The sequence below is a fragment of the Idiotropiscis lumnitzeri genome, chromosome 8 (genome assembly GCF_059441095.1).
Source record: "Idiotropiscis lumnitzeri isolate Australia: NSW breed Sydney's pygmy pipehorse chromosome 8, RoL_Ilum_1.0, whole genome shotgun sequence".
Lineage (NCBI taxonomy): Eukaryota > Metazoa > Chordata > Actinopteri > Syngnathiformes > Syngnathidae > Idiotropiscis > Idiotropiscis lumnitzeri.
The window spans coordinates 10,261,740-10,286,724 of NC_142398.1; the positions used below are offsets into that span (position 1 = coordinate 10,261,740).

General features: G+C 41.5%; 3 protein-coding genes and 1 long non-coding RNA gene across 6 annotated transcripts in view; 1 reads left to right on the forward strand and 3 right to left on the reverse strand.

The window, feature by feature from the left end:
- fam20cl (family with sequence similarity 20 member C, like) overlaps window positions 1-4,779 on the reverse strand; it is a 38,904-nt gene extending 34,125 nt beyond the window's left edge. Inside the window, exons 1-8 of one of the 2 annotated variants that reach the window (XM_088301997.1) lie at window positions 4,709-4,779; window positions 4,168-4,605; window positions 3,495-3,670; window positions 2,500-2,578; window positions 2,153-2,245; window positions 1,618-1,733; window positions 1,318-1,498; window positions 1,144-1,253 (exon numbers count right to left, since the gene is read on the reverse strand). In XM_088301997.1, the coding sequence (XP_088158123.1) occupies window positions 1,144-1,253; window positions 1,318-1,498; window positions 1,618-1,733; window positions 2,153-2,245; window positions 2,500-2,578; window positions 3,495-3,670; window positions 4,168-4,601 (1,189 nt within the window). In that variant the 5' untranslated portion in view covers window positions 4,602-4,605; window positions 4,709-4,779. Of the gene's footprint in view, window positions 1-1,143; window positions 1,254-1,317; window positions 1,499-1,617; window positions 1,734-2,152; window positions 2,246-2,499; window positions 2,579-3,494; window positions 3,671-4,167; window positions 4,637-4,708 lie in introns of both variants that reach the window. The other variant, XM_088301998.1, reaches the window with a different exon arrangement.
- LOC148332094 (uncharacterized) lies at window positions 1-22,706 on the forward strand. Its single transcript, XR_015844600.1, has 3 exons — window positions 1-102; window positions 6,074-6,195; window positions 22,609-22,706. It is a non-coding gene; the product is annotated as an uncharacterized LOC148332094 (long non-coding RNA).
- On the reverse strand, window positions 9,297-14,651 carry LOC148332095 (dynein axonemal light chain 4). Of its 2 annotated transcripts, XM_088303724.1 has the most exons (5): window positions 14,503-14,651; window positions 14,033-14,112; window positions 13,052-13,135; window positions 10,423-10,521; window positions 9,297-10,058 (listed from the first exon to the last, which is right to left on the reverse strand). In XM_088303724.1, the coding sequence occupies exons 2-5, from the start codon at window positions 14,102-14,104 to the stop codon at window positions 9,978-9,980; spliced, it is 336 nt and encodes a 111-aa protein (XP_088159850.1). In that variant the 5' UTR covers window positions 14,105-14,112; window positions 14,503-14,651; the 3' UTR covers window positions 9,297-9,977. The 2 variants fall into 2 exon arrangements, with proteins under 2 accessions (XP_088159850.1, XP_088159851.1); XM_088303725.1 differs by having other exon boundaries at window positions 9,297-10,521.
- The window catches only part of nptxrb (neuronal pentraxin receptor b), a 9,229-nt gene continuing 4,744 nt past the window's right edge, over window positions 20,501-24,985 (reverse strand). Inside the window, exons 3-5 of the mRNA XM_088301996.1 lie at window positions 23,948-24,189; window positions 22,898-23,077; window positions 20,501-21,438 (exon numbers count right to left, since the gene is read on the reverse strand). Coding sequence (XP_088158122.1) covers window positions 21,193-21,438; window positions 22,898-23,077; window positions 23,948-24,189 — 668 coding nt within the window. The 3' untranslated portion in view covers window positions 20,501-21,192. The remainder of the gene's footprint in view (window positions 21,439-22,897; window positions 23,078-23,947; window positions 24,190-24,985) is intronic.

The following is a 24,985-nucleotide window of genomic DNA, read 5'->3' on the forward strand; positions in this document are numbered from 1 at the left end:
GATCTTTGCCATTGAACTTTTTCCACTTGAATTTCTACTTATTCCCACAAAAAAAGAGGACATAAGACACCAGGTCGAACATCAAGGAGACAATAAATCAAAGTAAGTCATTCTGTTATTCTACTGTTGATGAAAAGTGGTAATTGCTCATCTTCATTTACGTGGTAAAGTTGGACAATGTCGTAAATCTAATTTCACCAGTATGATTTAACAATGTGGCTTTGTCTGTAGTTTTTCCTGATTTTGTGGCAAATAGCCTTGAATATATGTTCCCCGATTAAAGACGGTCAATTTTCACGATGTGAAATGCATGGTCGTAAACAACGAAAATGTATGACTACAGACATCAGTTTGTTTTATGCCATCCTTTGACAATTTGTGTGCCTTGTGAGCATACAAATAAAGTCTACACACCTCTATTTGAAGGACGGTTTTTTTGTGTTGAGAAAAAAGATTTGACTAAATATTATTTTTTAAGGTATGTTTTTCATGAGCTGAACTAAGAAATTCAATACTTTTTTTAATGTACACAAAAGAACCGTTTCTCTTAGAGTTGAAGTTCATAAAGCTTTTCTACTGAGCACTTCTCCTTTGCCGAGGTAATCCCTCCCCCAAGAGTGGTAAATGTGCTATCACTTGCACAGCTTCTCGACCTTTGGCACTCAAAAAGCATGACTCTGTTTACTCATCTCCCTACTGATGATGAAGAAGCAGGAGCAACTGGGGGCTCAGTTTCCTGCTCAGGGACTTTGACATGATCACACCGGCCCGGGTTGGAAAACCTAACCTCTGATTTGAGAGACAATCATTCTAGAACTGAGCCATGCCGGGCAGGATATCACAACGCTGTTTAGAAAGCATGCTTATTGGGCAGGTTTGCCTTAGACTGCCGGGAAGAAAAGGCTACTCTAAATTATGCAGTTTTACTGCATTAGACGGATTTATTGAAACTATTTGAGAGAAATCTTCTTAATAAAAATGGGAGCGAAAACAAAACAGTTGTTTAGATTTTAGCTCAGTATACGTTGCTATTTCAAACTCCTCCACTCAGCATTTTTTGTTGTCCCCATTGTTTGGTATATGTGGTCTCCACAACATGTGATGATAAAATTGTATGTTTATTAATGAAAAAAATGAACCTACTCATCAGGAAATCCAGCACGACCATGTCAATGAAGTCCACCAGCCTTGTGCCTTTGTCATAGGGCGCCGTCTTCTTGATGGTTGTGCAGTAGTCTGGTTCTGTCTCCCATCTGAAATACACTTCACTTGCAGTGACCTGACAGCCCATTTATCACAATCAAGCCATCCACTCACTTCGCCAGCTTGCTGCGGCTGTAGGAGCGTCTCCACGGCGATCGCCAGCTCCTCCGGGAGGCCAAGGAGATATCAGGCAGCATGAGGGCCAAGGAGGCCTCCAGGTTCATAGGTCGGCCGCACACTGCGTGTTCTGTGGAGCAGTAGTAGGAGCACCGCCCGTAGAAGCACACATTGCCCACTAGGGGGAACCACAAGAGCAGGGAGAGTGGAGGGGAATGAGAAGTAAGATGGAGATGCATGCAGGACTATCCAATCACAACATGAAGTGTTAAATTGAAAATCTAATACAAGGACTACCGGGGGAGTTAAAAAATGTCTGGGCCAGCTTGCGATCAGTTGTGATGTCTTTAATCTCTTTGACCACATCCACCTGCCTCCCAACCACTGGTGGTACCCTGCGATACCCCAAAATCCTGCAGCGTGAAGAAGTACAAAGGATGCGAAGAGACAGAATGAGTACACCAGAGAAGGGCAGACACACATGATGAAATCACATTGGGGTTTTATGTAACATGTAAGCTCAGCTACGCACTTGCACACATATTTTTTTTTATAGCGGGAAACAGATACCAATAATCGAGCCAAATTTCAGCATTTTTCGCCACTTGCGATTAAAGTGGGCAAGGCCTGATTTTGACTCTCTCTCTCTTTCTCTCTCTCTCACTCTCTCTCTCTCTTTCTCTTTCTCTATCTCTTTCTCTCTCTCTCTCTCTCTCTCTCTCTCTATATATATATATATATATATATATATATATATATGTATATATATATATATTGGGGGATGTTAAAAATTATTTTGTGTACCCTTCTGTACATGCGGGTGACTTGATACCTGTCTAGGTGAAAGGCTCCGATTTCTGCATTGTGTCGCTCAAAGTCAGAGAAATAGTAGAGGTTGAAGTTGGTTTCATCATCTCTGTCCTGCCTGCAAGCACAGAATGGAGACACCGTGCATTCGCCCACTTGCTACTGCTTAGTGTCAATCACAGGTGACTGTGAAGAACAACCTAAGAGGGAAGTGATCACAGATCCTTTCTTATTATATCCTATGTCGACCAGAGTTCCAGAATGGCTCGTGATCGATCTGACTGGCTCCACTGTAGCAGTACTTGATTGGAATCGATTTTCTATTGACAAGTTAGTAAGGATGTGCGAGACGCGTTGCCATTATCAACTCACTTCATAGGCTTGAGCATGGCCTGCCCATAGTTGGGAAAGGACATCACCAGCTTCAGCTGTGTTCCCCCGGTTTTCTGCACTGAAAAAAGAAAAATGAGAGTGTTATTAGCAATGTGACTAGAGTCCCCAGAAATGACAGTATGTCAAAATGTTGAGTGTGGTTGGAACGGAAATTGCAACTTGAGCACAATGGACAAAGGATTTAGAAAATTGTAAAAGATTGGGGAATGTTCCAATTAAATCCGGTCTTGTAATGTATTAAAATTAGAGTAAAACAATATAACTTATTATTTCTCAACATAAGTCCTCAACCCGTTCAGTAAAATTATCCCCCAATAAGCTTGGGGGGGAAAAATTCTGAAAAGTTCTGCAAGTTGACTCAGCAAAATTACAGATGGCGTTACTCAGGGTAAAACTTCTCTTACACGAAGCAGATTTAACATTATTCGTGAGATTAGCAGTATGGGCAGTAGAATAGGTTTTTGGTATGGGTCATTTCAAAGACATTTGAAGGTGCTCCTTCCATGTTTTATTTTAATTCCGAAATGATGGTCAACTTGTTTCCTTGTTATTGTCTGTAATTATTATTGTCAGACCAACCCATCAATTCAGTTTCCTCTGTAATTGTGCAAAACAAGTGAAAGTGTGACCCTAAAGAATGCAAAGCTCCGTACCATCCTCATCTGCTCCTCCAAGATTCTCAAGTCTCCTTGAAGCTTAATGATGCTTACCGCATCAAACAAGCGTGGAATCTGCATTTGAAAGTGCCACTCCCAAACTGCGAGTGTCAGCTACTCTTCAAAACCCTTCCTTCCAATCTGTCTTTGTCCTCCAAGGACACCCGCCCTTTGACCTCCAGCTTTGGCTCTGGCATCTCATTTCATCTTTTTTTCTTTTAGTAACCTTCAGATGAACTTTCAGCCCCTTCACTTGAAACCACCTCACCTTTACCGGTCGCAACATGGAGTGGCCACAAGTAGGGCATTGCGTCATACCTGCGCTAACGATGCGGTGACTGGCAAGCTGTTGGATCACCGACTCCATGTTGGGGTCCGGGTGCGGGTAGAGCTGCCAGCGTGAGATGGCCAGGTGAAAGCGCAGCCAGGGGGGATGGCTGTCGCTGCTGCTGTTCCAGTGGGCATTGTCGTAACCTTCCTGGCTCGTACTCACCCTGTAGACACGGTCATCGTCATTGGAGTGCCGCCTATCAAATTCGATGTTTGAGCGTGTATACATTTTGAGATCTTCTGGATCTTTGATGTTTGGTTCTGTTTTGGAAATTGCAATGGTAGTCAAACCATTTTTGCAAATGCTGTCATTGTGCTATTACTCCGTCTGGATTTACACAGCATGGTTTAAATGACAAGATTCCGATTTTTTTGGTATTACGTGACACGGGATTATAGGATTAAGAGAAAAAAAAAACACGGGAAATATGATTTTGTCAAATCGGAATCAGGGCTCTTAATATGATATCATTCAGATATGTGCCAACAAATTAAATTGAACGTTTAATATTTGGAGTTTTTAACATGTTGCGTGGGTGTCCGCAATTGTTTGCTGAGTTATAGTGAAAATGTGTCACGAGAAAAATCGGATGTAAGTGTTAATTTGGAAATGGTGCACTTGGACCTGAAGTCAGTGTAAATCCAGATTCTACCTACTGACCACATCTGGGAACTCCTCTCAGACCTCATCTTTGGTATGACCTTCAACAATAAATCGTCTTTTTGAATGGCCGACATGGGCGCATGGTAAAGAGGATGGTTAAACAGCGCCTGGAGCTTCGCCAGACTGGACTCAAGAGGCTCCACAATGACCGGTGCAATCCTTCCAATTTGTAATCTGTCCGGAGGCGCTCCATCATGACCCTTTTCACCATGTCGTCGGTCCGTCGATTCGGCCATAACTGTGATGTCCTTGAAGCCGTCGCTTATGTTTGCCAAGTGTTTGGGGAAAGGTGTCCTGGTGAGTTGCGGGGGGTCACAGGGTTGGTGGTACAAGGAAAGTGACACGAACACCAGAAGGAGGTGCAGGAAAATGGAGACGAGTGCCAAGGACAGACAAATTGTCCTGGAGCGACGACGCATTCGCCACATCATCCTCCTGAGAATAGGAGGAAAATGAAGGAAAGGGCCTATCTGAGTTAGCACTCCGTTCACTTCAATCAAAGAGTATTTAAACATCCATTGAGAAAAAGGCAACTTACTGCTTTCTGCCACACTGCTGCAGTTGAAAAGGAATGTTCAGTATCAGCGACAGGTTAGTCTTTACCCCATTTGTTTGTATTGGGCCAGATTGGACACGCGGCCAGGTTACAGTGATCTCACTCGATATATAAATTTGAACTGTCAGAATTGGCAGAGATTCACTCAGCTCTACTCTTATGTCAGATTAGAGCTTTCTTTTACTGATGTATTTTAGTTTTGCAGAGTGCCGGGCATCAGTGGATGGATTTCCCTCAGGCACAGCAGTAGGCACATGGTTTGGGGCTTCTCAACTAAGTCTCGCAGATTAACACTATCATGTAAAATACTCAATGCAAAATTTCCGCCAAACTCTCAAGAGGTGGCGCAAGGGAAAGGAGCATATTTATTCTCTCTATCATGACCTTTTTTCGAATGGGACGTTAATCCCTCAGAAACGTAACTGTGCTGCATGTGACTCTGATCTGTTAGCAGGAAATTGCCTAGCAGCTAACTAATAACGCCCAATGATGAACTTTTTGTGACTTGTTGACGAACTTAATCGGCACAAGTTTAAAGTCAGATCATAATATTTGAATCTCTTATTTGCACTTGAACCCTTTGAGATTTGCTCTTTCTTTAAATACAGTAGAATCTTGGTAAACTGTGTGGACATTCATATTTGATGAGCCGCAAGGTTCTCAGTGTGGTTTCCAATTAAAGCACGTATTTTATTTGAAGATCCCGATGAGCTACCGTCAAACTCCAGTTCATTTATTCCTGTCTTTTATGCTTTGGATGTCACATTTTACACAGGGAAAGACGAGTTCTCATTTCCTTGTCTACGGAATCGTAGCAGGGAGCTGTCGGCTTCATGCGTCTCCCCTGCGTTAATGATTTGTTTTTCTCTTCACATGCCCCGTTGCTTCTTTTATTTTTATTTTTGGTTTTTTTTTTTAATGTCTTATGTCCCATGCTGGTGTATTGTAAACAAGTTGGTTAAAGCCTTGATGCGCACATCAAAATCCGCAGAGTAGCTTTTATCTCTTTTCACTCACATCCCCCAAAATTCACTGCGCTCTTTTAATTTCTCTCTGAAACGCAGCTTTTAATGGTCAAAATGGAAGCCGCAGACAAAAAATGTTTTCACAGACACACTGATATTAATATTAAATTATGTTTTCCATATCTCCACTACAAAAGTCACATTCAGATGAAAATGTAATATCTGCTCTGGCCTGACGCTCGTTTCTGGTGCAATTGCTTTCTATCCTGAGGTGACTTTTGAGACTATTGCTCCGCTTTTTCTTTGTTCCACCTGTGTCTTTTCACCCGCCCCACGCACGTTCGTGCAAACACTCAGAAGCTGCTGCAACCTTCTTTTTCAGGTGCCGAGGAGGTTGCTAAGATACAGCGCTCAGCTTTCAAACTCGAGAGAAACATGGAATGAGGACACAGTATGTGGCAAGACAATACCAAGCCCAAAATCCAGATGAAAATGGTGGCTCAGGTATCATTTGTTGGCCAACATGTTTCCACTTCGGCGTCTTTTTATGATTCTTCCCTCCGTCTCTGTCTGAGTGTTGCAACCTGTTGATGACACTCTGAACATCTTGTTTGAATCACTGCAATGGCGAGGTACAGTTGATCAATTGTTAAGTCTCATCTTGGTGACATGATGTTAAAATGTGAACAGCAAGAGGACTGTTTAAATACTAAGTCCACCTGAAACAGGAAATTAATTGGTCCAGCCATTTGTGTGAATTTTGAAATTCTTGTGCAAAAAAATACTGAAACAGTTGGACGTGCATTCAAAAGTTTAGAGGTCAAATCAGTATCACTATTAAATTTAAAGTCCATTTCAGGTCAATGCTGTTTTTTTTAGTTAAGTATTCTTACTACTCATTGATTGAGCAGATTCACCAAAGCTTTGTCATTTTATCTTTGAAAAAAAATGAAATGGCTCACATTTACCTGACCTTTGCTGTCTTAGCTAAGCTACAGTACCTCACTCCTCAGTTTAGATTTAAGATTAACCAAACCAAGTGTTTAAAAAAAACAACCTTATCTATCCATTACCTAATAATGTAGAATTTTCTTTGTAATTTTCACATAATGATTAAAACATCCCCAATCACGGCAACTTGCACTATTAACTTAAAACCCTTGAGGATTTTCACAAACTTCCAAGCAGTCAACTGAGACTTTCCGGTGATTTTAAAATAGGCATTATCATAATTTTCATGAACCTCCTGTTGATACTACAAAGTGTGCATGCGAGGAATGTGTGCATGACATTTAACACCATCCACTCGTGCCAACATGTCCCAAGCTGTAAGCTTCTGAGCAAGATGAATCCTTTCAGTGAGCCCAGAGTGTGACTCCACGTATGAATATTTAACAGCATCGCGATAAAGGCGGTGGGAGGAGATATTTAAAGAGGGGGCTGGTATGAATAATTAATGAGATGCACCAAATTGTCAGCAGGTTAGGAGGGGTGGGCTCTGTTTACAGGACCCACTGGAGTCATCAGAGAGTTAAAATTGACCATGTAAGTGTGTGTTATAAGTCCAGCGTATTGCGAGTGTGTATTTATTTTTGACCAGTTCATAATCACTTTTCAGGTGTTGTTTTGTGGATGCGGACATTTAAGAGGACTTTACCATCGGTATTGTTTTAGCGTAAATCCCATGATACAAGGTGGGGGAGGGGGGGCATTGACGCAGTATTATTTATTTATTTTAGAGAAAATCTTTCTGTCCAGTCACATGAACATACACAAAATTGTTGCTGACCCCCCTTTGAAAGAAAAAAAACAAAATGGTCACACAAAGAATTTTAACCTGACAAAAGCAATAATACTTCGAACATGTACAATAATTAACCAATGAAAATCAAACAGTGGTTTTGAATTGTGGTTCAACAGGATTAAAAAAAAAGTCTGTTTATTTACACTCACACACACTTTAGCCATTGTAAATTGATGAACTCTCTCTGCATTCAGGTACACGTGTAATCAATCCCATCACATACAATTTATCTCTATTAAACGTAATACAAGCGTCTGTTTTGCACATTGACATAAACCCAATCCAAACATGTTTACAGAGATCTATTCCCGAGTGAGTGCACACTATTCTCCTCTCTGTGTGGCGGGAGGACAAAGTGACCTGATTGCGTGTTTGGGTACATTCTACTCCTTCTGTCAACATGAGTGGGTCACAGTGCCCTTATACTGGCATGATGCACATGGCAATTACGTCATTTTATCCAAGCTTGTGGAAAACATTTCCTTTCAGTAAACCCCTACAAAGCAAGGCTTCTTTTCGGATGTTCTAAACACATCACGTCATTTCAACAGAAGGGCTACAATGGCACTGCTTTTGACAAGTCAGCCGTCATTCAGTCTTACACTTTTTTTTTTTAGCCCTGGAAAATGTTACATTGGTATCAAGTGATTTGTAGCAGACCTTCAGTTCGGAGGGCTTCTTCCGCTCTAATTTTCTAGGTGTTAAGTCATCCAATGTGTCCCCACAAGGTGGGTAGTTGGACGATCATCCTGCAAACCAATCGGTCGTTCACTCACCTTGTGGCAACATAGCCTGTTCTCGTGAAATGAGGCAATCTTTGGAGCGCGTGCGGTCACGACAACGTAATTGGCAGCCAATGGGTGATGCCTCGAGCTACCCATCCTGTTTAGAGACAGCTACTGTATTCTAGTTTAACGGATGTCAACAGAGAGGTCAGAATTGGGATGTCGTCGCCCTCGAAGGAATGTCTAGTGCACTCCACACTGCAGTACACAAACAACATTGCTGAGTTTGCGTTTCAGGATTTTGTCCTTGGGGTGATTCAGCCTTTGTCTGAGGGTGTTGGTGGGTTTGATATGCACTGGTATGTTATGTTTACAAACATGTGTTCAGCATTTCTTTGACAAAATAGAGAAACAGGTATTTTGGCAACTACCATACTGCTAAATTTGAGGAAGCTGTGACAAACCTTACTTGGAGTAGTGCCTTGGTCCATTTATAAAGCACTATACAACGCAAAAACTTTCAGTTTTTGTCTCTGACTTAAAATTCCACAAAGCGATTTTTAAAAAAATTATATGACGGTAATTATGTGATGGTTAGAGGTTGTCTTTAAAAGTACACGTTGGGTTGAGAGTGAAGTTCTTCGCTATTGACTACTGACATAGTTGCTGCCGATTTTGCTACTGTCAGGCGCTTTGGTAGGATGCCACAAATCTCAACTGTGAGAATATACGAACAGCAACTTTGTTTGTATTCTCTCTCGCTGCTGATTAAAAGCATACACACTCGTCTTGTTCCTCTTTGTTGAGTTACTTCAGGAGGGATCTTTTAGAGTTTCTCCCTCTGTATCTGTCTGAAGACAGACAGATTCTGTCTGAAGAATCGTAAATTATGTTAGCCGCCGGATCAGTATTCCTCTGTGACAAGTACGCTTGCTTTTTAACTTTTTCAAATAGAGTAACAACGTGTGCTAGATGCAGTCGCTAATGACCGTTGCGACTGTTACTTCCCTGCTACTCTCAAACAAAAACATTCAAAAGACAATCGTGTCCTGACAACAAATTCAAAGAGCACAGGCTGATGTTTCACATTTCAGAGTTTATTATCCATCACTGTGTATTATATCAATTTGATCTCTTTTACGTACATAAGCCTCTTGCACAGAAATTCTTTAAAATCGCAGCAACAACGGATACAGAATTTCTTCACCTTTGACAAAGACCGGGAAAATGGCGGGATTATTGCCACTACTGTGAGCACAATCAAACTGCCGACATCAGCATCTAAGGATAAGTACAAAATCCTTGTCGGGCAGCGACAACAGGTTGTGATGAGCACAATCCTGGCTTGTTGTTGTCAATACCCTTGGACAGAGGCGATCAATTCTCTTGATATGGCTCTGATGCAACCTCAGAAAGGCAAAAATTCACAACTCTGCCCCGGCCATCACACAATCAGTTCTGTCTCTGTCATGACCCAGATACTACACCAAAAAGCGGCACGCTCTACTTCATCCCCTCCATTTTGCATTTATACGGAACAAAGGCGGTAAAACATGCCGAGCTATTATAAAAACCTTTACAGCAAGAAAAAAAAAGGTAGATCAGGTCATCTGTAAGAAGACGCCACTTGGACAAAGTCGCATCCAACTATGTACACTTTTAAAAAATATAAAAACATTGTATTTAAAGACAAGTGCATCTAAATTGTAAGAAAAAGTGGAGAGATGTGGACATTTTAGTTGATGTTTGGTGTAGGTTTAAAAAAGGAATAGTGCGTGCGCGTGTGTGTGTGTCCAGCACACACACACACACACACACACCTGCACCCCAGACGCTCCCTGCAGAGGAAAAGAGGACAAAGGTGTTAGGAGACCCTGGCCGGCTAGGTTATTTGGTCAAAGTGAGTGGTGACACCATGAAAAGTCCTTGAAAAGAAGACAAACGTGAGATAAGGCAGGAAGCAGTTCAAGTGTCTGAAAGTTGTTGTCACAATTCTTCTCCCCAAGTCCAAACAGCCGTCAACCTCAGTGACTTTTTGCAGCCATAGTCCAACTGGCGGCTAGTGAAATTTCTTTCACGGAATCGGTGACCGGATAGTGGGACAAAAAAAAGATCAAAGTTGTGTGTCTGTGCGTGCTAGGAGCACTTCCACACACACACGGCCAGACTCCCGCCGAAGAACATGTAGAGCAGGTTTTTCACCTCGTGCGTGACTTCAAAGCCGAAGCCCTCGCCGATCACCACGTGCCACGAGCTGCCAAATTTCTTGTCCATGGACTCCTTGATCATCTTGGCGGCGCTCTGGAGACCCGCGGCGAGAAGGCAAAACAAACAACAACATCATAACGATTTTCACCAAGTGCAAAATATGCTAGTTTGGATTCGGACCAGATTTTAGTCATGTACAGGGGTCATTTACTATAAACTAGTTTATGTAACAGCGAAAGGGCGGCACATCCGACAATTGGTTAGCACGTCTGCCTCACAGTTCAGAGGTGCAGTGATCGATTCCTGCCGGTGTGGAGTGTGCATGTTCTTCCCGTGCCCGCATGGGTTCTCTCTGTGCTGTGGTTTCCTCCCGCATTCCAACGATATGCATGGCAGGTTAATTGAACAATCAAAATTGCCCCTAGGTGTGAGTGTAAGCAACGATGGTTGTTCGTCTTTGAGTGCCCTGCGATTGGCTGGAAACCAGTCCAGGGTGTGTACCCCGCCTATTGCTCGAAGATAGCTGGGATAGGCTCCAGCACACCGCGACCCTCGTGAGGGGAAGCAGCTCAGATAATGTATGGATAGATGGATGTAGAAATATAAGTGGTCGCGCGGCACTGGCTCAATGTCAAAGAAGTATTATCTCAGTTGTTGAGTTTTACTTCCTCTCTCAAAAGGAACCCCCACCCCACCCCCACTCGATTGAGATGTACAATAGATCCAAGCTTTCAGTACTAATTTTTTTTAATGTGATATTGGAGGTTGACCTACATCATTAGCTGGGTTTACATGGAGCCATTTATTCCGATAAGAAAGGATCCAAATGACCAAACTGAATGAAAATTTTCCATTTAAACATCTCAATCAGAATAAAAAGGCTGAATCCAAAAGGAATTTCATTCAGATTCGTAGGGGTGGTATATTCCTTTTGCCAACGCGAACGAGCGTCATATAAACAGTTCAATTGGAATAGTCAGGCTGTGTATACTGTGCTAAATAGATGAATGGTCTCATCTAGATCAATCACGTGATTGATACATTGATCTCCGCGTGTCACATGGCTGTAACACGGCTGATCTGATAAACAGAGCATGTAATCGGCAGCACCTATTAGGGCTGGGCGATATGACCTCAAATTAATATTGCGATAAATTAAGCAATTTTACCTCGGTAATGATAAATGCGCGATAAATTTCCGCCCGTGGACCAAAATCAAAATAAATGCAGGAAATGCATATTAACTGTTTTTTATTGATCAACTGGTACACATTACTTTCAATGAAAAATAAAAGTACAAAAATCATTTATATAAACATTCCAAATAGCTTGCTTTGCATGACCTGAACAATGTCACAAAGAACAGGAGTACCTCTCGCAAAAGATTGCGCCAAGGTGCTGTAATGCCATGTGCAAAGGCCTAGATTTGTGTGAAGGTCTCTTGTAAACAATGTAAATAATGCCATGAGCAAAGGAGCTAGTGTGGTCGGCAAATAAAATGCTAAATAAAATGGGAAAAAAGTCAATGCAAATAAACAAGTGTGCGTCATCGGGAAAATGTGCCGTCTCGAGTACTCTGGTGCGCAGTCGCCACTTGTCGTCTATGTCATGCACAGTCAGGCTCAAACAGGGATCCATGTTGCAACTCGACCACAAGTCGGATGTAGATGCAAAATCCTCGACATGTCTAAACTCCCGTCCCGATGATGTCCATATTGGGAAATACAGTTTGCGAAAAATTCGCGTACCTCTTGTTGGCTATTTTCATGAAGCGTTTAAATCCCGTGCGCTCCACTGTAACTGGAGGAGCTAAATCATTAGCTATGTGCTAGGCTATCGCGTCCACTTCTTAGACGTTCTCTCGTTTGGTGTCGCCTCCGTTATGGGCTGTTGTCACTGGTCGAACCTTGCTTCTCCCTTTGAACTTTCAGTACAGCATGGTTGTCTTGTGGGTGGTGAAAAAGAAACGGTTGGACGCGTTGTTTTGGGTGCTTACGACGCACTTTGCAGTTCGTGTTCTTTTGTTCAAACATCGTCTTTATGGAACTCAGAACATTTCCAAATGACAGATGTCGAATTTCTTTTTGGGACAAGCGCAACAGGAACAACTTCAACTAACGTTACTTCGTCTTCAGCCGTGTCACATGCTTCTTGATTTGAATCGCCAGCTACGAACGCGTCGTCTGTTTTCTTTTTTTGTTCAACTGGGTAGAGTCACGTGACTACAGCCGCTGTAGCCTTCTAAAAGGGGCATGAACATAGCCGCAGAAAGAAAACACTTCTTTCTTTCTTTTTTTTTTCAAACACCGAATTTACCGACATGGGCAAAATGATGTCGGTCATTGTATTAAATGTCTGTAATGGTAAATTTTCGGTTTATCGCCCAGCCCTAGCACCTATGTAAATAGGAGACCAGACATCTTAATTTGGAATGATTTCAATCAGAAAAAAAAAAGTCTCCACGTAAACCCGACTATTGAATGTTTTGTATTTAACCTCAGAGGGATGCTATATGTCGACAACTAACATTTTCACATTGGAACCACTGTTTGAAACGCTGCAGAAAAGCAAACCAAAAAAAACACTTAGTGCTGCCATGTAATCGCCAACAGTATTCATGTACCTCATTGTTGGTGGCAAACTTTTCACAGGCGGTCACACACAGCTCCATCGTCTCCACCCTCATTTCCTCGGGCATGTCCGTGTGCTGAGGACAAATGATACCTGAATTATCATTTACATTTTTCTGTTTGCATGATGGTAAACAGTACAGCATTTTCTACCGAGACATCAATTTTCTATACCGTTCATCCATCTCAGGGTCATGGGCAGGTGGACCATATCCCAGCAAGAAATTCACACCTATAGATGATTTAACGCATGGGTCCACAAACTAAAAAGATGGGCCGGATCATTCTTGATGAGGTAGGAATTCACTCTAGCAACAAATAGTATTTTCTTGTCTTGAAACATTTTCTGTGGGGCAATTTCAAACAAATTTAAGTTTAGTTTAAAATGAGCATTTTTGTATCAAAAACACAAGGCATTGAATAAAAAAAAAGCAATAGCAGCCTTTGCGCAACTTCCCTTGAGAAGCTAGAATTTTAGCATACAACCGAATGCCAATGTGGAGCAAAACTTACACCCTGTGTGACGCTTTTCATCACCAAGATGTGAGTATAAAAGCAGTTGCAAAGCTAAAGTAGATTAAGTGTTGATGTTCTCATCAATTACAGAAAGTGTTTAGATGATTCTTCACACTTCTTAGTTGATGATAAACATTAACATTCCAAATATCTGGTGGTAAATATTGGTTAGCTAAATTAAGCTATCAAATATATGTGACTGATTTCAAAAGCAGGAAATTACTCCCCTTTTTTCAAAATTGAACTAAAGTACAGAGGGTCTTGTCTGTCTATAAATCTATACAACACTCATCTAGTCAAGGTATCACTGTGTCTTTTAACTAACAAACCAGAAACACAATTTATAGGGATTGTAAATGTCATCCTCCAAACTATTGTTTCCTCCATCGCACTCTTCTAACCTGGCTCCAGATCCATTTCACAGAGCATCATGAATGATGATATCACCACTCTCCTACCCTGATGAGAGGGAAGCTGTGTAGTCTCTTGTAGTCGGCGTCTTCTTTCTTTCCCTCCCCGGTTCCTGCCATTCCGACTCCTGTGAATAAAACAACAGGACCTAAAAAAATGTACACTTCATCATTTGTTTGTACCTAGCAACACTTAGCTACAATACAATGAGAAGAAACCTATCAAGCTAGCCACCTAACGAAGCATACGCTGGTCAGAATTAAATGCCATTTTCCACACAAATGGAACGTTTGTATGTTAAAAACCAAAGGACACTTGTGGGGCATTGTGGCCAGTTTGTGAACATCAAGCAGGCGGATAAAGTGCAACCTAAGAAGCTGTGTTTACGAGCTACCCAGTTAGCTTAGCTTGTAGCTCCATGGCGAACAGACAACATTGAACAAATTCTCTTTCACCAAACGCTGTTGAGTCGTCGGCGTTCGTGAACGGGGAGTAAGAAAAATGTTGGGTTACTTACTCAGGAGGCGCCTGGACTGCTGGAAAAGTTCCACAGTTTGAGTCCCAGGTTCGGTTGTTAAGGAGACATTTTAAACAAGAACCACACGGAGAGAGGAGGCACCGCCTCCTAATGACACAAAGCGTCTCCATTGGCTCTTGGACTTGTCAATCAACTCTGAACTTCATACATTTCAATGTGTTTAGATTGTTATATAGATCTATTTTTTTATTTATTGTATATAAATATAATATAGTGATATTGAAATCATTATGAATCTTTTTTTTATTATTTTAATTACTATCCACGCCTCTAAATCAATATTTTATTAGAGTAGGTGTCATTTTTTTTATCAGGTGAGACACCTGTTTTACATTTGATAGATTTCACTGCACACCACCAAACAAAAGCGTCAGAAAAAGTATAAATATTGAGGAATAAACGAACTAATCTCAATTTCAAATCCACTCAGTGAGAAATCTGGGAATGCTGAATTGAACACATTGTTATACTTGTCGGAAGCCATCGCTTACTGTATTGCATGAATTGCGTCAGGTGGATACTCGATCGGACGTATAGGCCCGGTAACATACACTTTTGTGGGCTGCAGTTTCTTGCATCTTCAGTTTGTGTTTTGTGCCTAAAGACAACAACTTTATTTTTTATCTGTCAAAATTGTCTTTATTTGTATCACCAAAAACGGCATTTTCAGTGCTCTCAAAGATAAATATATGGTTACCTATGCTCAACTGGTTACCACGTCCGCCTCACTATGCAGAGGTTGTGAGTTCAAATCCAGCCCCGGCCTACCTGCGTGGAGTTTGCATATTCTCCCCTAGCCTGCGTGGGATTTCATACTCCTGTTTCCCCCCACACTCCAAAGACATCCATTTTAGATTAATTGAACGCTCTGAATTGTCCCTAGGTGTGATTGATGAGTGTGAATGCTTATCTGGATATGAACACAAGACAATTCTTGGTCAGAATGGTTGTGTGATGCATGTAGACAATAAAATGTGTGTGTCTAAGCGACCCTCTTATTGAATGTGACCGATATTGAACAGGAAACATCTGGACGGAGTCCCCCAGGTGGATCTTCCTGACCCAAAATTGCTGCCGATTTTTCCCAGTCTTGTTTGTGCTGGTGGATTCATTTTAATCTAAAACAAATACTCCCTCCTCTGTGGATTAGAGTGGATTATGAATCCGTGGACAGGCAGGCAAACATCGCATAGTAATGATATTCCTCATGTCTAAACTCTCTGTCTGCGGCTGAAATGATGCAACCTGGTGCTGTCAACAGGTCAACTCAAGATGAACCTCTCTCACTGTGTGCGCTGTGAGCAAGTAGATAATCAGTGTCTTTTATGAAATAATGATGCGGAACCAGATGACATCATTTTATTTAAATCAAAATGACCCAGTTTGATGACAGGAGTCAACAAGCCATGCTGACTATGCATAATCTCAATTAATTACATATTCAAAAGAAATGTGAACTATTCACTGATAATTACTGTTTTAAATATGTGTTTGTTTGATATAAATATTTGGGGAAAGCACAGGTCTGATTAGCTTGCGAATAGGATATTCCGTCGGGTACAGCTCCAATGACACCCATCATGCTTTATCAACATGCGAACTCCTCACGGGAGAAAAGTCAAACCCAGAATCTTTGACTATGAGGCAGACGTGCTAACCACTACTCTGCCAATCTTGCAGTATAATTAATTGTGGTTACAATGATCAGACTTCTTGATGTAAAAGCACATTTTGATCAAACTTTTGAGTGTAGGCTTCATGTGTAAATAACTTCTATGATGTATTTTTAGAAAAGCTTATTCAAATGAATAAGTAAAACTGCATGCTAAATGTGTGGTGGAATTTTTCTAATGGGTAGGACTGACACAATCCTGCTGTAAAACTGTTGACTATAGAAATTTTATGTAGATAAGAATGTGGACTGAATAACCACGGGGGGTAGGAACGTCGGCTCGTAATGAAAATGCCTGCAGGCTTCCTGTGAGCTTCTTTTAAACATTTTCACGACGGCAGAAGAAATCTAACATTTCATCGATGACTTATATAGAACAACCCGAGTGGGACGAGTCTCGATGAGGTAACATGAGGATGTAGAAAATCTTGTCTTTATATACGATATGTGTGTTTGTGAAGGCAGCGCAAAGATGGAAAGGTCAAACAAAGGTTTTTGTAAAGTGCGTCCGCCTGCAGGAAAGCCAATTAGTGAGCATTTATAATTCATCAGTAGCGGATGCAGATTGTTAGTAGAATGATGGAAGAGGGGGTGAAGTGAAGACCCCATGTGACAATTACTGACTGGATGACTCCAAGACTCAAGACAGATCAACTGCTCGATAATAGGGCTGGGAATCACAGTGACTCATGAGGCGATATTGAGTTAATGACGAAAATCGTGAGTCAAGCACGGTAGAATAGTGATTCGCACGGCTGCTTGACATTCAAGTTTTTATTTTCCAATCTTGGGTTTTCTGTGTTCACAGAGCCGTTGCGGCTTTACACATTCAGATAGATGCGAGATGATGTGAGCAAGGAAAATAGCTGAACCAGCGCTTGCTTCATTTTTTGGGGGGGAATGTATAATGTCATCAAGTCGTTGTTAGGCGCGCTAGTACAGTAATCCTTTTTTCAGGTTTGGTCACGTGATGTTCCCCAAATAGCTGAAGCAATGCGGGAAAGTTCTTGTGACGTTCCTTTCGGTTCAGCGCCCACTGAGATTGTGCGAGATTGATCAAATATTCGGTTAAATCCTTATTCCACCAACACCATGGTCGTTTCTCAATATGAAAAACACAGATACAGTCTAATGAACTTGCAAATTACGTTCTTCTTAAGAATGTATGCCAAACCTTTCTTCCTAAGAATCCAAACAAATCTCTTTGTGAATTGGAACGTCGGTGTACATGTTAACTCCCTTCCAGCGACTGACGTATTTCCGTGATAGCAGCACAAAATGCATCTTTGGATATTTTTCTCGCCAAATCTTTGCAAGTATACAACAGATGCGTCCTTGGTTGAAGTTTGAATGAATGGAATGCAGATGACTCCCAGTATGTATCGGCTGTTGTCATGGCAGCCAATGTTGTTGCATCTCTTCTTTCTTCAAAATGAGCGAGGCTCTATTTTTTTCAGTGAGCCGTAGGGTGTAGTCTGTAAAATATTTTCATGACTAATAAATTACAAGAAGGCTTCTGAGTTGCGCCTCAGAATGTCACAGCCTCATTTCAAACTGCCTGTCGGTGATGTGATTTATTGCAAGTTCATCGGTGGGCTCAGAAGAGCCTTGCCCCGCCATGTGAACAGAAATTAAATTGACACTCCTTGTGACTTTCATGACTAACATTGAATTGCTTCAAGGTCTTACAATTTGGAAATCCATTCCTGGGAAAATCACAGTCAAATAGTCGCTGATGATGTATTGGTTCTGCCCGCCTGACTTGGGGACAGTGCGGATTCACTTTCCCATCATCTTTAAAAACAACCACAGCTGCTTCCAAAATGCTGTACGTGAAGTAAAACTCGGACAAACAGTATGAAAACAAAGTAATAAATAAACAAACAATAAACACAATAAAACACTAAAACAATGCAGATCGAGTCTCATGATCAATCCAATGTTCTATCCAATCTGCTGGGTCCAAATAATTCAGACAACCTTGGGTGAGAAGTAACTCAATCTGCTCACTATCCACAGCTATCCAGCGAGCGGACAACCCTGCATTTTTTTTTTTTTTTAGTGTGCTTAGAAGAACCTTGACTTGAACAGAAGTGAAATTGATACTCTTTGCAACATTCATGACCAACATTGAACGCCCCGGAAATCAATTTCTGGAAAAACACACCCAAAAAATAAATAAATAAAAAATCACGCAAAACCTGAAACCTTCCAGGAAAGCCAAATTTCTCAAAGGCCTCATTTTATGGGTGGGGGGGGGGACAACAACCTCCTAACGCTGATCTAATTTGTTTTCAGCAAATGCAAATTTTTTTTTGTGTGTGTCAATTAAGACCCACTCAGTATTTTCTACCAGGCGCTTTAAGCGGTTTTATCCGGGAGAAACAAATCTGACAGAATTTGCAATGCAGAATACCTTTTGTACGACTTTAATTAATGCAATAAGCTTTGGGTTACTGCTCTCCTCTGACACAAAAAAACTAACGAATCTGCATCCTCCCTCGTGCATCTGTATTTATGGTGATAATTAGCTCCGAGGTTGTGTTTGTGCTCGTGTCTATTTGTCCATGTGTCAGAGCCATTACACAACAGCTAAAATGGGAGTAAAATGGACAGCATTTTTTTTTTTTTATGGGCTAGATCACCTCCAGAATTTGACATCCCCCTAGGTTTGCTGTTATATAAAATACATTCTAACGAGGCCATGGAGAGTGTAACAATACATATCAGATCACGCTACAAATGTCACACGTGGGCAGAGGAGTGAATCATACCCCGTCTATGCCTCAGCGGACCCATTGCAGTGACACACCAGCACAGAATGAACCTCAGACGATGCCGTCAAAATGCAGTTTATTAAGTTTCATCCACCTAGTTCACAATAACAAGTGCATGAGATACGGATACGAATGACGTAAAGCAAGAGAGACGACAAAAGAGGAAAGTATTTAATAATAATAATATAATAATATTCCCTTTATTAGTCCCACAATGGAGAAATTTGAGATTCGAACCCAGGCCTCCTGGGGAGACTGGGTCCTGAACGCGGCGCCTTAGACCACTCGGCCATCCTGGCAGACTACTGTTGAGACTGTTAGAGTCTCAAATAGGCACTTGCAAAGAAAAAGCGCGTCATGTTATGGAAAAGTGACAGGGCCACACTAAAAAGGAAAACAAAGTCAGAAAGTCAGAATATTGCAAGAAAAAATTTCAAATCGGATTTGAATTTGACCCGAGCTAATGTTGTAACATTCCAAGAACAAATTCTGATTTGTTTTCCAACTTAAAGTTTTTCAACTTTATTCGAGTAAATTTTTGACCGCAAACTAATAATCATTAGATGTTGTAATTTAATTTTTAAAATTACATTATACAATTGTAATAATACATCTTCTAATATTCTGACTTTTAAAAAATCCAACTTTATTCAGTCAGTTTATTTATTGTGATATCACGAATGTTCGCACGTTATTATCATTTTCTTTTGGTGACATGATATATTTTGGTGATTTTTTTTTGTCATATTACAACTTTATTCTTGTAAAACATTTTTTCAATATGATTTGGTGGAAACCAGTTGGTGTTCCCCACCGACTAAGATGGCTGAGGTAGGCTCCAGCACGCCTGCGACCCTCATGAGGATAAAATTAAGACTTGTGATTTTAGTTGGCACCTTTTTTTTTTTCTTTTTTTTTTGCATTTAGAATGCAGATTCGCAATAGTATGAAGATTTTCTCATATTACTTATGGTTTCCTTTTCAGCGTGGCCTTAATACTCCTTCGTACTGAGGTAACAAAGAGTATAAAGCAAAGTTTTGGTATAGTTTGAATGAAATGCCCCTCTTCTAAAACTGACTTTCTTGTGTCACCCTATTGACAGTTGCCATTGACAACGGTCAAAAATGTCCCATCACAGCAAAAAAATGGCAGTCTTGTTGCAGACAAAATCTTGATGCTAAATACAACATTTGAAATGAATTATACCAGGTATAATCCATCCAAAAGAGGGTAAGCTATACATTGGCTGTTTTGGACTTTTTTACTGGAAAGTAATGTTACAAAGAAATGTGTCATGCAACTGAATCATAGCAATTTAAAGCCGTTATTACTTGCGGGAAATTGATTAAATGCGCTTCGAAGTCTGAAGGTCCCACTGGATTTGGTCATTGAGTGTGAAGCACAAAACCATTTTTATTACTTGATGCCTCTTGAAATTTCTTTAAGTGGTACTAACAAGACTTTTGAGAGGCTGAACTGCTGTTGATGTAATGTTTGCTCAAAATTCCATGCACGTGCCAAAAAACATGTGGTTTAGCCAAGGTACAATTTATTGTTCTGCAGCTCACAGTTTGACATCAAGTGTTTACTTCGGAATCGATCGACAGTGCTGGTTTTCCTGCTTGTGAGACTGTCTGCAGATTGTGTCAGGCTACAGTGGAGCGTTGGGGGCGGGCGAGCAACATTAGCAAGGCTACATTAACACACAATAATTACACGTTTACGGTATAAGATCACTGTCGTAGCAAAGGGTGGGAGGAACTTTACTGTATAAAATCTACAAGTATGCAGGACAATGTACACTTGAACAGGACGCCATTACGTTTCTCGTTGAGAATGTTAACGCACGTCTCAGTTTCAGCATTAAACACAAGCAAAGACATGAGGTGACACAAAGGGTTTTCGTCATCAGTCGCTAAATCCGCATCAAAACCCCAAGACCCGATGAGTCTGGTACGGTTTTTTTTTGCCTCACGGAGATGATTGACCCGAATTAGCACTGATAGTCCATCTACAAGCTTGTGTTTTGATTCCCCCACTTAAGATAACCTCACGCTCACTTTAGAACTAAACACTGAACACACCGACATGAAAAACAGACGAGCTCTAAACGTCCGATTAGCGCCGTCCTGTCAGCTCTCTTGCTTCCGAACAAATGCTTTACATTTCGAAGTCATTTTACCCCTCGACTACATTGACCTCTCGCAGTCCCCCGCCCTTCACTGTTTGGCACTGGAGGGGTTGGATCTCTCAGCAGCATGGCAGGGATCTAAGGACTCCTTGGTGGCTCCGCCATAGACATCCACGTCCAGATCGGTCCAGGGGGCGATGTTGCCGAGTACTGAGGAGTTGCATTCCGCGAGGGCAGCGACTTCGGCAGGCTTCAACACGCGGTCCCACAAGTTGAACTGGGAGAGTTCACCAACCAGTGCCTGGGAGGCATCGAAACGTCCACCAAGGGTGTCCTTCGGTTGGGGGAAAGAGATGTGGTTCAGTTCTTCAGGATGAGGACTGGGCGAGTAATCAATATTTGAACTATTTCAAATGTATTCGTCAGGGCAATTTCGGAGCAAAGTCAGACCAGTCAATAACATTTTTTGAGGGGAAATTTCTTGCACAAAGACCAAGACCATGAACATTAGAGTTTGTCACCACCGAATTTGGCTCTCATCATGGGTGTATTCGGAAATATCCTTCAAGCGTGCAGCTTCACTCAGACCATTTGGAAAGTCAAAACATTGTTAAAATTTGCTGTTGGATTATTGAGAGTGCCGTAAAATACGATGTGCCGGAGCTCATTGCGTCAGGCAGTACAAGAAAAGTAAACAGGTGAAGCATGCGGTTCTGATTATAGGCTCGTTCGGAAATTAATGCAAGCGGAGCGTGCTCTGCCTCTCTCAGCATACGAACTACTCTGCGTTGGGACGATTACATTCATATCACGATTATGGAGTACAATGCGATTTCGATTCAATGTCACAGTTATTGCTATTTTTTTTTTCGCAAAATTGTAAATGTTATATTTTAACATTTTCATTCTAACGAGGGATGTTGGGCTCGTTGTGTGAAGCGAGGGCTTCGTACGTGCTATCGTTACTCATTCCGCTAGCACGTGTGTTTAATATTAGTGAAATGCAACAGAGACGATTAGCATCTTGACAGGCGTTAACTGACATTTTTTCTCATCTGTACGGCAGGACGCGACCCGGTCCAAAGTGGTACCGGTCCACGGCCTGGTAATTGGGGGCCATTGTTCAGCACCGGAATAGATTCTTCAGTTTGCGTTTTAAAAAGTGTAACAACTGTTTAGAAGAGTGGAAAACGTATGTGTTTTAGGGGTTTATAATGGCTTAATGGAGGCATAAATTAAAAAAGTCCAACTCTACTTGGTGAAATGTCACCTATTGTGGGGGATTGTGGAACGTGTCAGCGTTGAAAAGTGAAAGAGCACTCGATTGCAACGTAACGAGAACATAAGCGAACATTAGTGTGTCCTCAACTGTTACAATGACGACTCCCCTTGACCAATAATGATGCTGATCATTTTCTCTTATCATTCAACTCCTGTGAAAACGTGGGCGTGAGTGTCCATGAATAACCCTGATATCTTTGTCTATTATCTATTTCATTCACAGTTACCCGCCTGCAAGCTGTCCTTTATAACAACCACACAGAAGAAGAATGTGCAAGGAACGTATGCAGCTACAGAGAGTGTGTGAGTACAGATGGCTTGAATGAAACAAGTGAGAAAAGGACAATTTACAAGTGTATAAATGCACACAATTCACAATGTTCACGTGGGTTATTGATGCTTAAGAACTGATATGTTTTGGAACAGAACACACATTACCAACAGCTACATCCTCTATCTTGTACACATACTACTGAACATTCCGAACAATCTGTCCGCCCTTATCTTCTTACCTGCTCCTGGCCCAGGATGAGCACCCCACCAGGTTTGATGGGGTGCCAGGCGGCCAATCCTTCACCCCGCCCCTTCATCTTGCCACCCTGGTAGGCCTTCCACACTCCGTCCCTCAGGGTCCAGCTGACGCAGATGTGCTGCCATTCGTCCTGAGGGAGCGACAGCGGCAACTGTGCCACCTGACAGCAAGGATGGGGATGCGTTAGCGTTGAGAAAGTTCCAAATACAGCGGTACAATCAAACCCTTTTTTATGGCCCTTCATGTTGGGAGTCCCCCAAAATTTGGGTGAAAAATATGCCTCAAATAAATGTTGCTGTTTCTATTAGCATTCCTGTTAAATTGTTAGGGTTGTAAAATATTGACTTTTCTGTTGTCTTCCCCTTTTCCCCACATTGAATGTTTACCAAAGTTTTTGAAACAATTTGTGGGTTGGAATATTTTTTTCCCCCCAATACATTTCAAATGGGCATCAATTACGAATTTTGCTATTCGTGGGCCAGCCAAGCCTCTTTTGACCCCGCGACTGTTTTGTAATATTACAGGAGTGTCTTATAGAGGATAAAGAATGTATGCCTGTGAGTATTGGAATACAGTATTATTTTACTACAGTTGGTCTTCCACCATTTGTGTTCAAATATTTTTTGCTTAAAGAGTTGTAAACCGTATCAATGCTAACTGTTAGCATGTATCAATTTTCCATTAGATGCTCCCGTTTTATTCTTAACTCAAAGACAACATTGTTTGGTTGTTTTAAATATACACTGTGTAATTCTCTTTCTTTCATGTTTAGTTTGACAGTAAACTGAGATTGGCATGGCATAAACGTAAAGGGAAATGTTCAATATTTGCCAAAATTAAAAATTTTAAAATTTGTGAAATGAGTTGTATGAAATTTACAGCGGCAATACAGCATTTGGATTTGAAGTTTTGCTTACAAAAAAAAAAAAAACGTCTTATATCTTGAAATACCCGTAAGTTGGGTCACTTGTAGTTGAAGGCGCCAGCGCAAGTCTACATTTCCGTTCAGAATCAGGGTCTGGCTTAGTACCTTATCATTGATGAGCAACTCCACAGGGTTGTGGACGCCCTGCAGCAAGACCAACTCGTTGGGCTGTCCGGGCACTGAGTAGGAGAAGGGCGTGCCGATCCCACCTTCTTTAGCCTTCAACCACACGCAGGCGGTGAAGGCGTACATCTCGGTTATCTCCTTCCGGACCAGGCCGTACATGTAGTCGGTGCGCATGGGGAAGGACAGCACGAAGCCGTCGGGGAAGGACGGCTCTGTTAAGGCTTTCAAGATAAAAAAGCGGCAGAGACAAACGGTCAAAGAGTGGAAAATGGGGACATTTGTGAATGGTTACACAAGGATGTTGTCGTTTCTCCAAGCAAGAGCTCCACTAATGATCAGCCTCTCGGCTACAGTAAGGCCTCTTAGAGAGCTGAGAGAATCTAAAAGCAGCAAGAGACGGATGGAGGATGACATGCTACGACTTAACAGAGATGAAAATGACTCCTCAGCGAGCCATCAAAAAGTGTGTTTTTTTCCTTTTTTTTTGGTATTTTGCACTTTCCGTAAAGAGCCACACTCAACTAGACTTTTTTTTTTTTGTTCTTGTCTCTCAACCATTGTGAATAAGATGACAAAAAAATGCCCTTGACTGCTTTCGCCACAGGAAGCTTGCTCAACAAATGGATGATTCAAGACTGAAAGTGAGAATTTAAAAAAGTGCCTGGAAGTGGGGAGATTCGGAAACTAGTTTTTATGAACGGCTGGTTTTTTACTAGGTTGGAGTTTTTTGGGTGTGAGTCGCCAACTGTGCTTTTTTTCTCCTGATGGTCCATCCTCGTCGGGTTTGGCACAACCATTGTTCACGCTTGCTAAGCTAGAATCTGGCAATGTGGCTTTTCAAATGCGATTTCAGCAGATATGAAAAATAATCAAATATAATTATCTAATTTTGCGGGTCAAATGTTTTGTACAATTTCCTTGGCTTGTACATGTTACTTTTGTGGAGGTTGTAAGAACAATTTGAGAGTATTAGACCGGTTAGCATGTCGGCTTCATAGTTCTGAGGTTCTGGATCTC

Coding starts and splice junctions, on each gene's coding strand:
- LOC148332095 (XM_088303724.1), bottom strand. CDS start 14,104: ATGGCAGGAACCGGGGAGGGAAAGAAAGAAGACGCCGACTACAAGAGA. Junction 13,136..14,032: donor ACAGCTTCCCTCTCATCAGG/GTAGGAGAGTGG, acceptor ATTTGTCCTCAG/CACACGGACATGCCCGAGGA. Junction 10,522..13,051: donor AGTTTGCCACCAACAATGAG/GTACATGAATAC, acceptor GCGGGTCTCCAG/AGCGCCGCCAAGATGATCAA.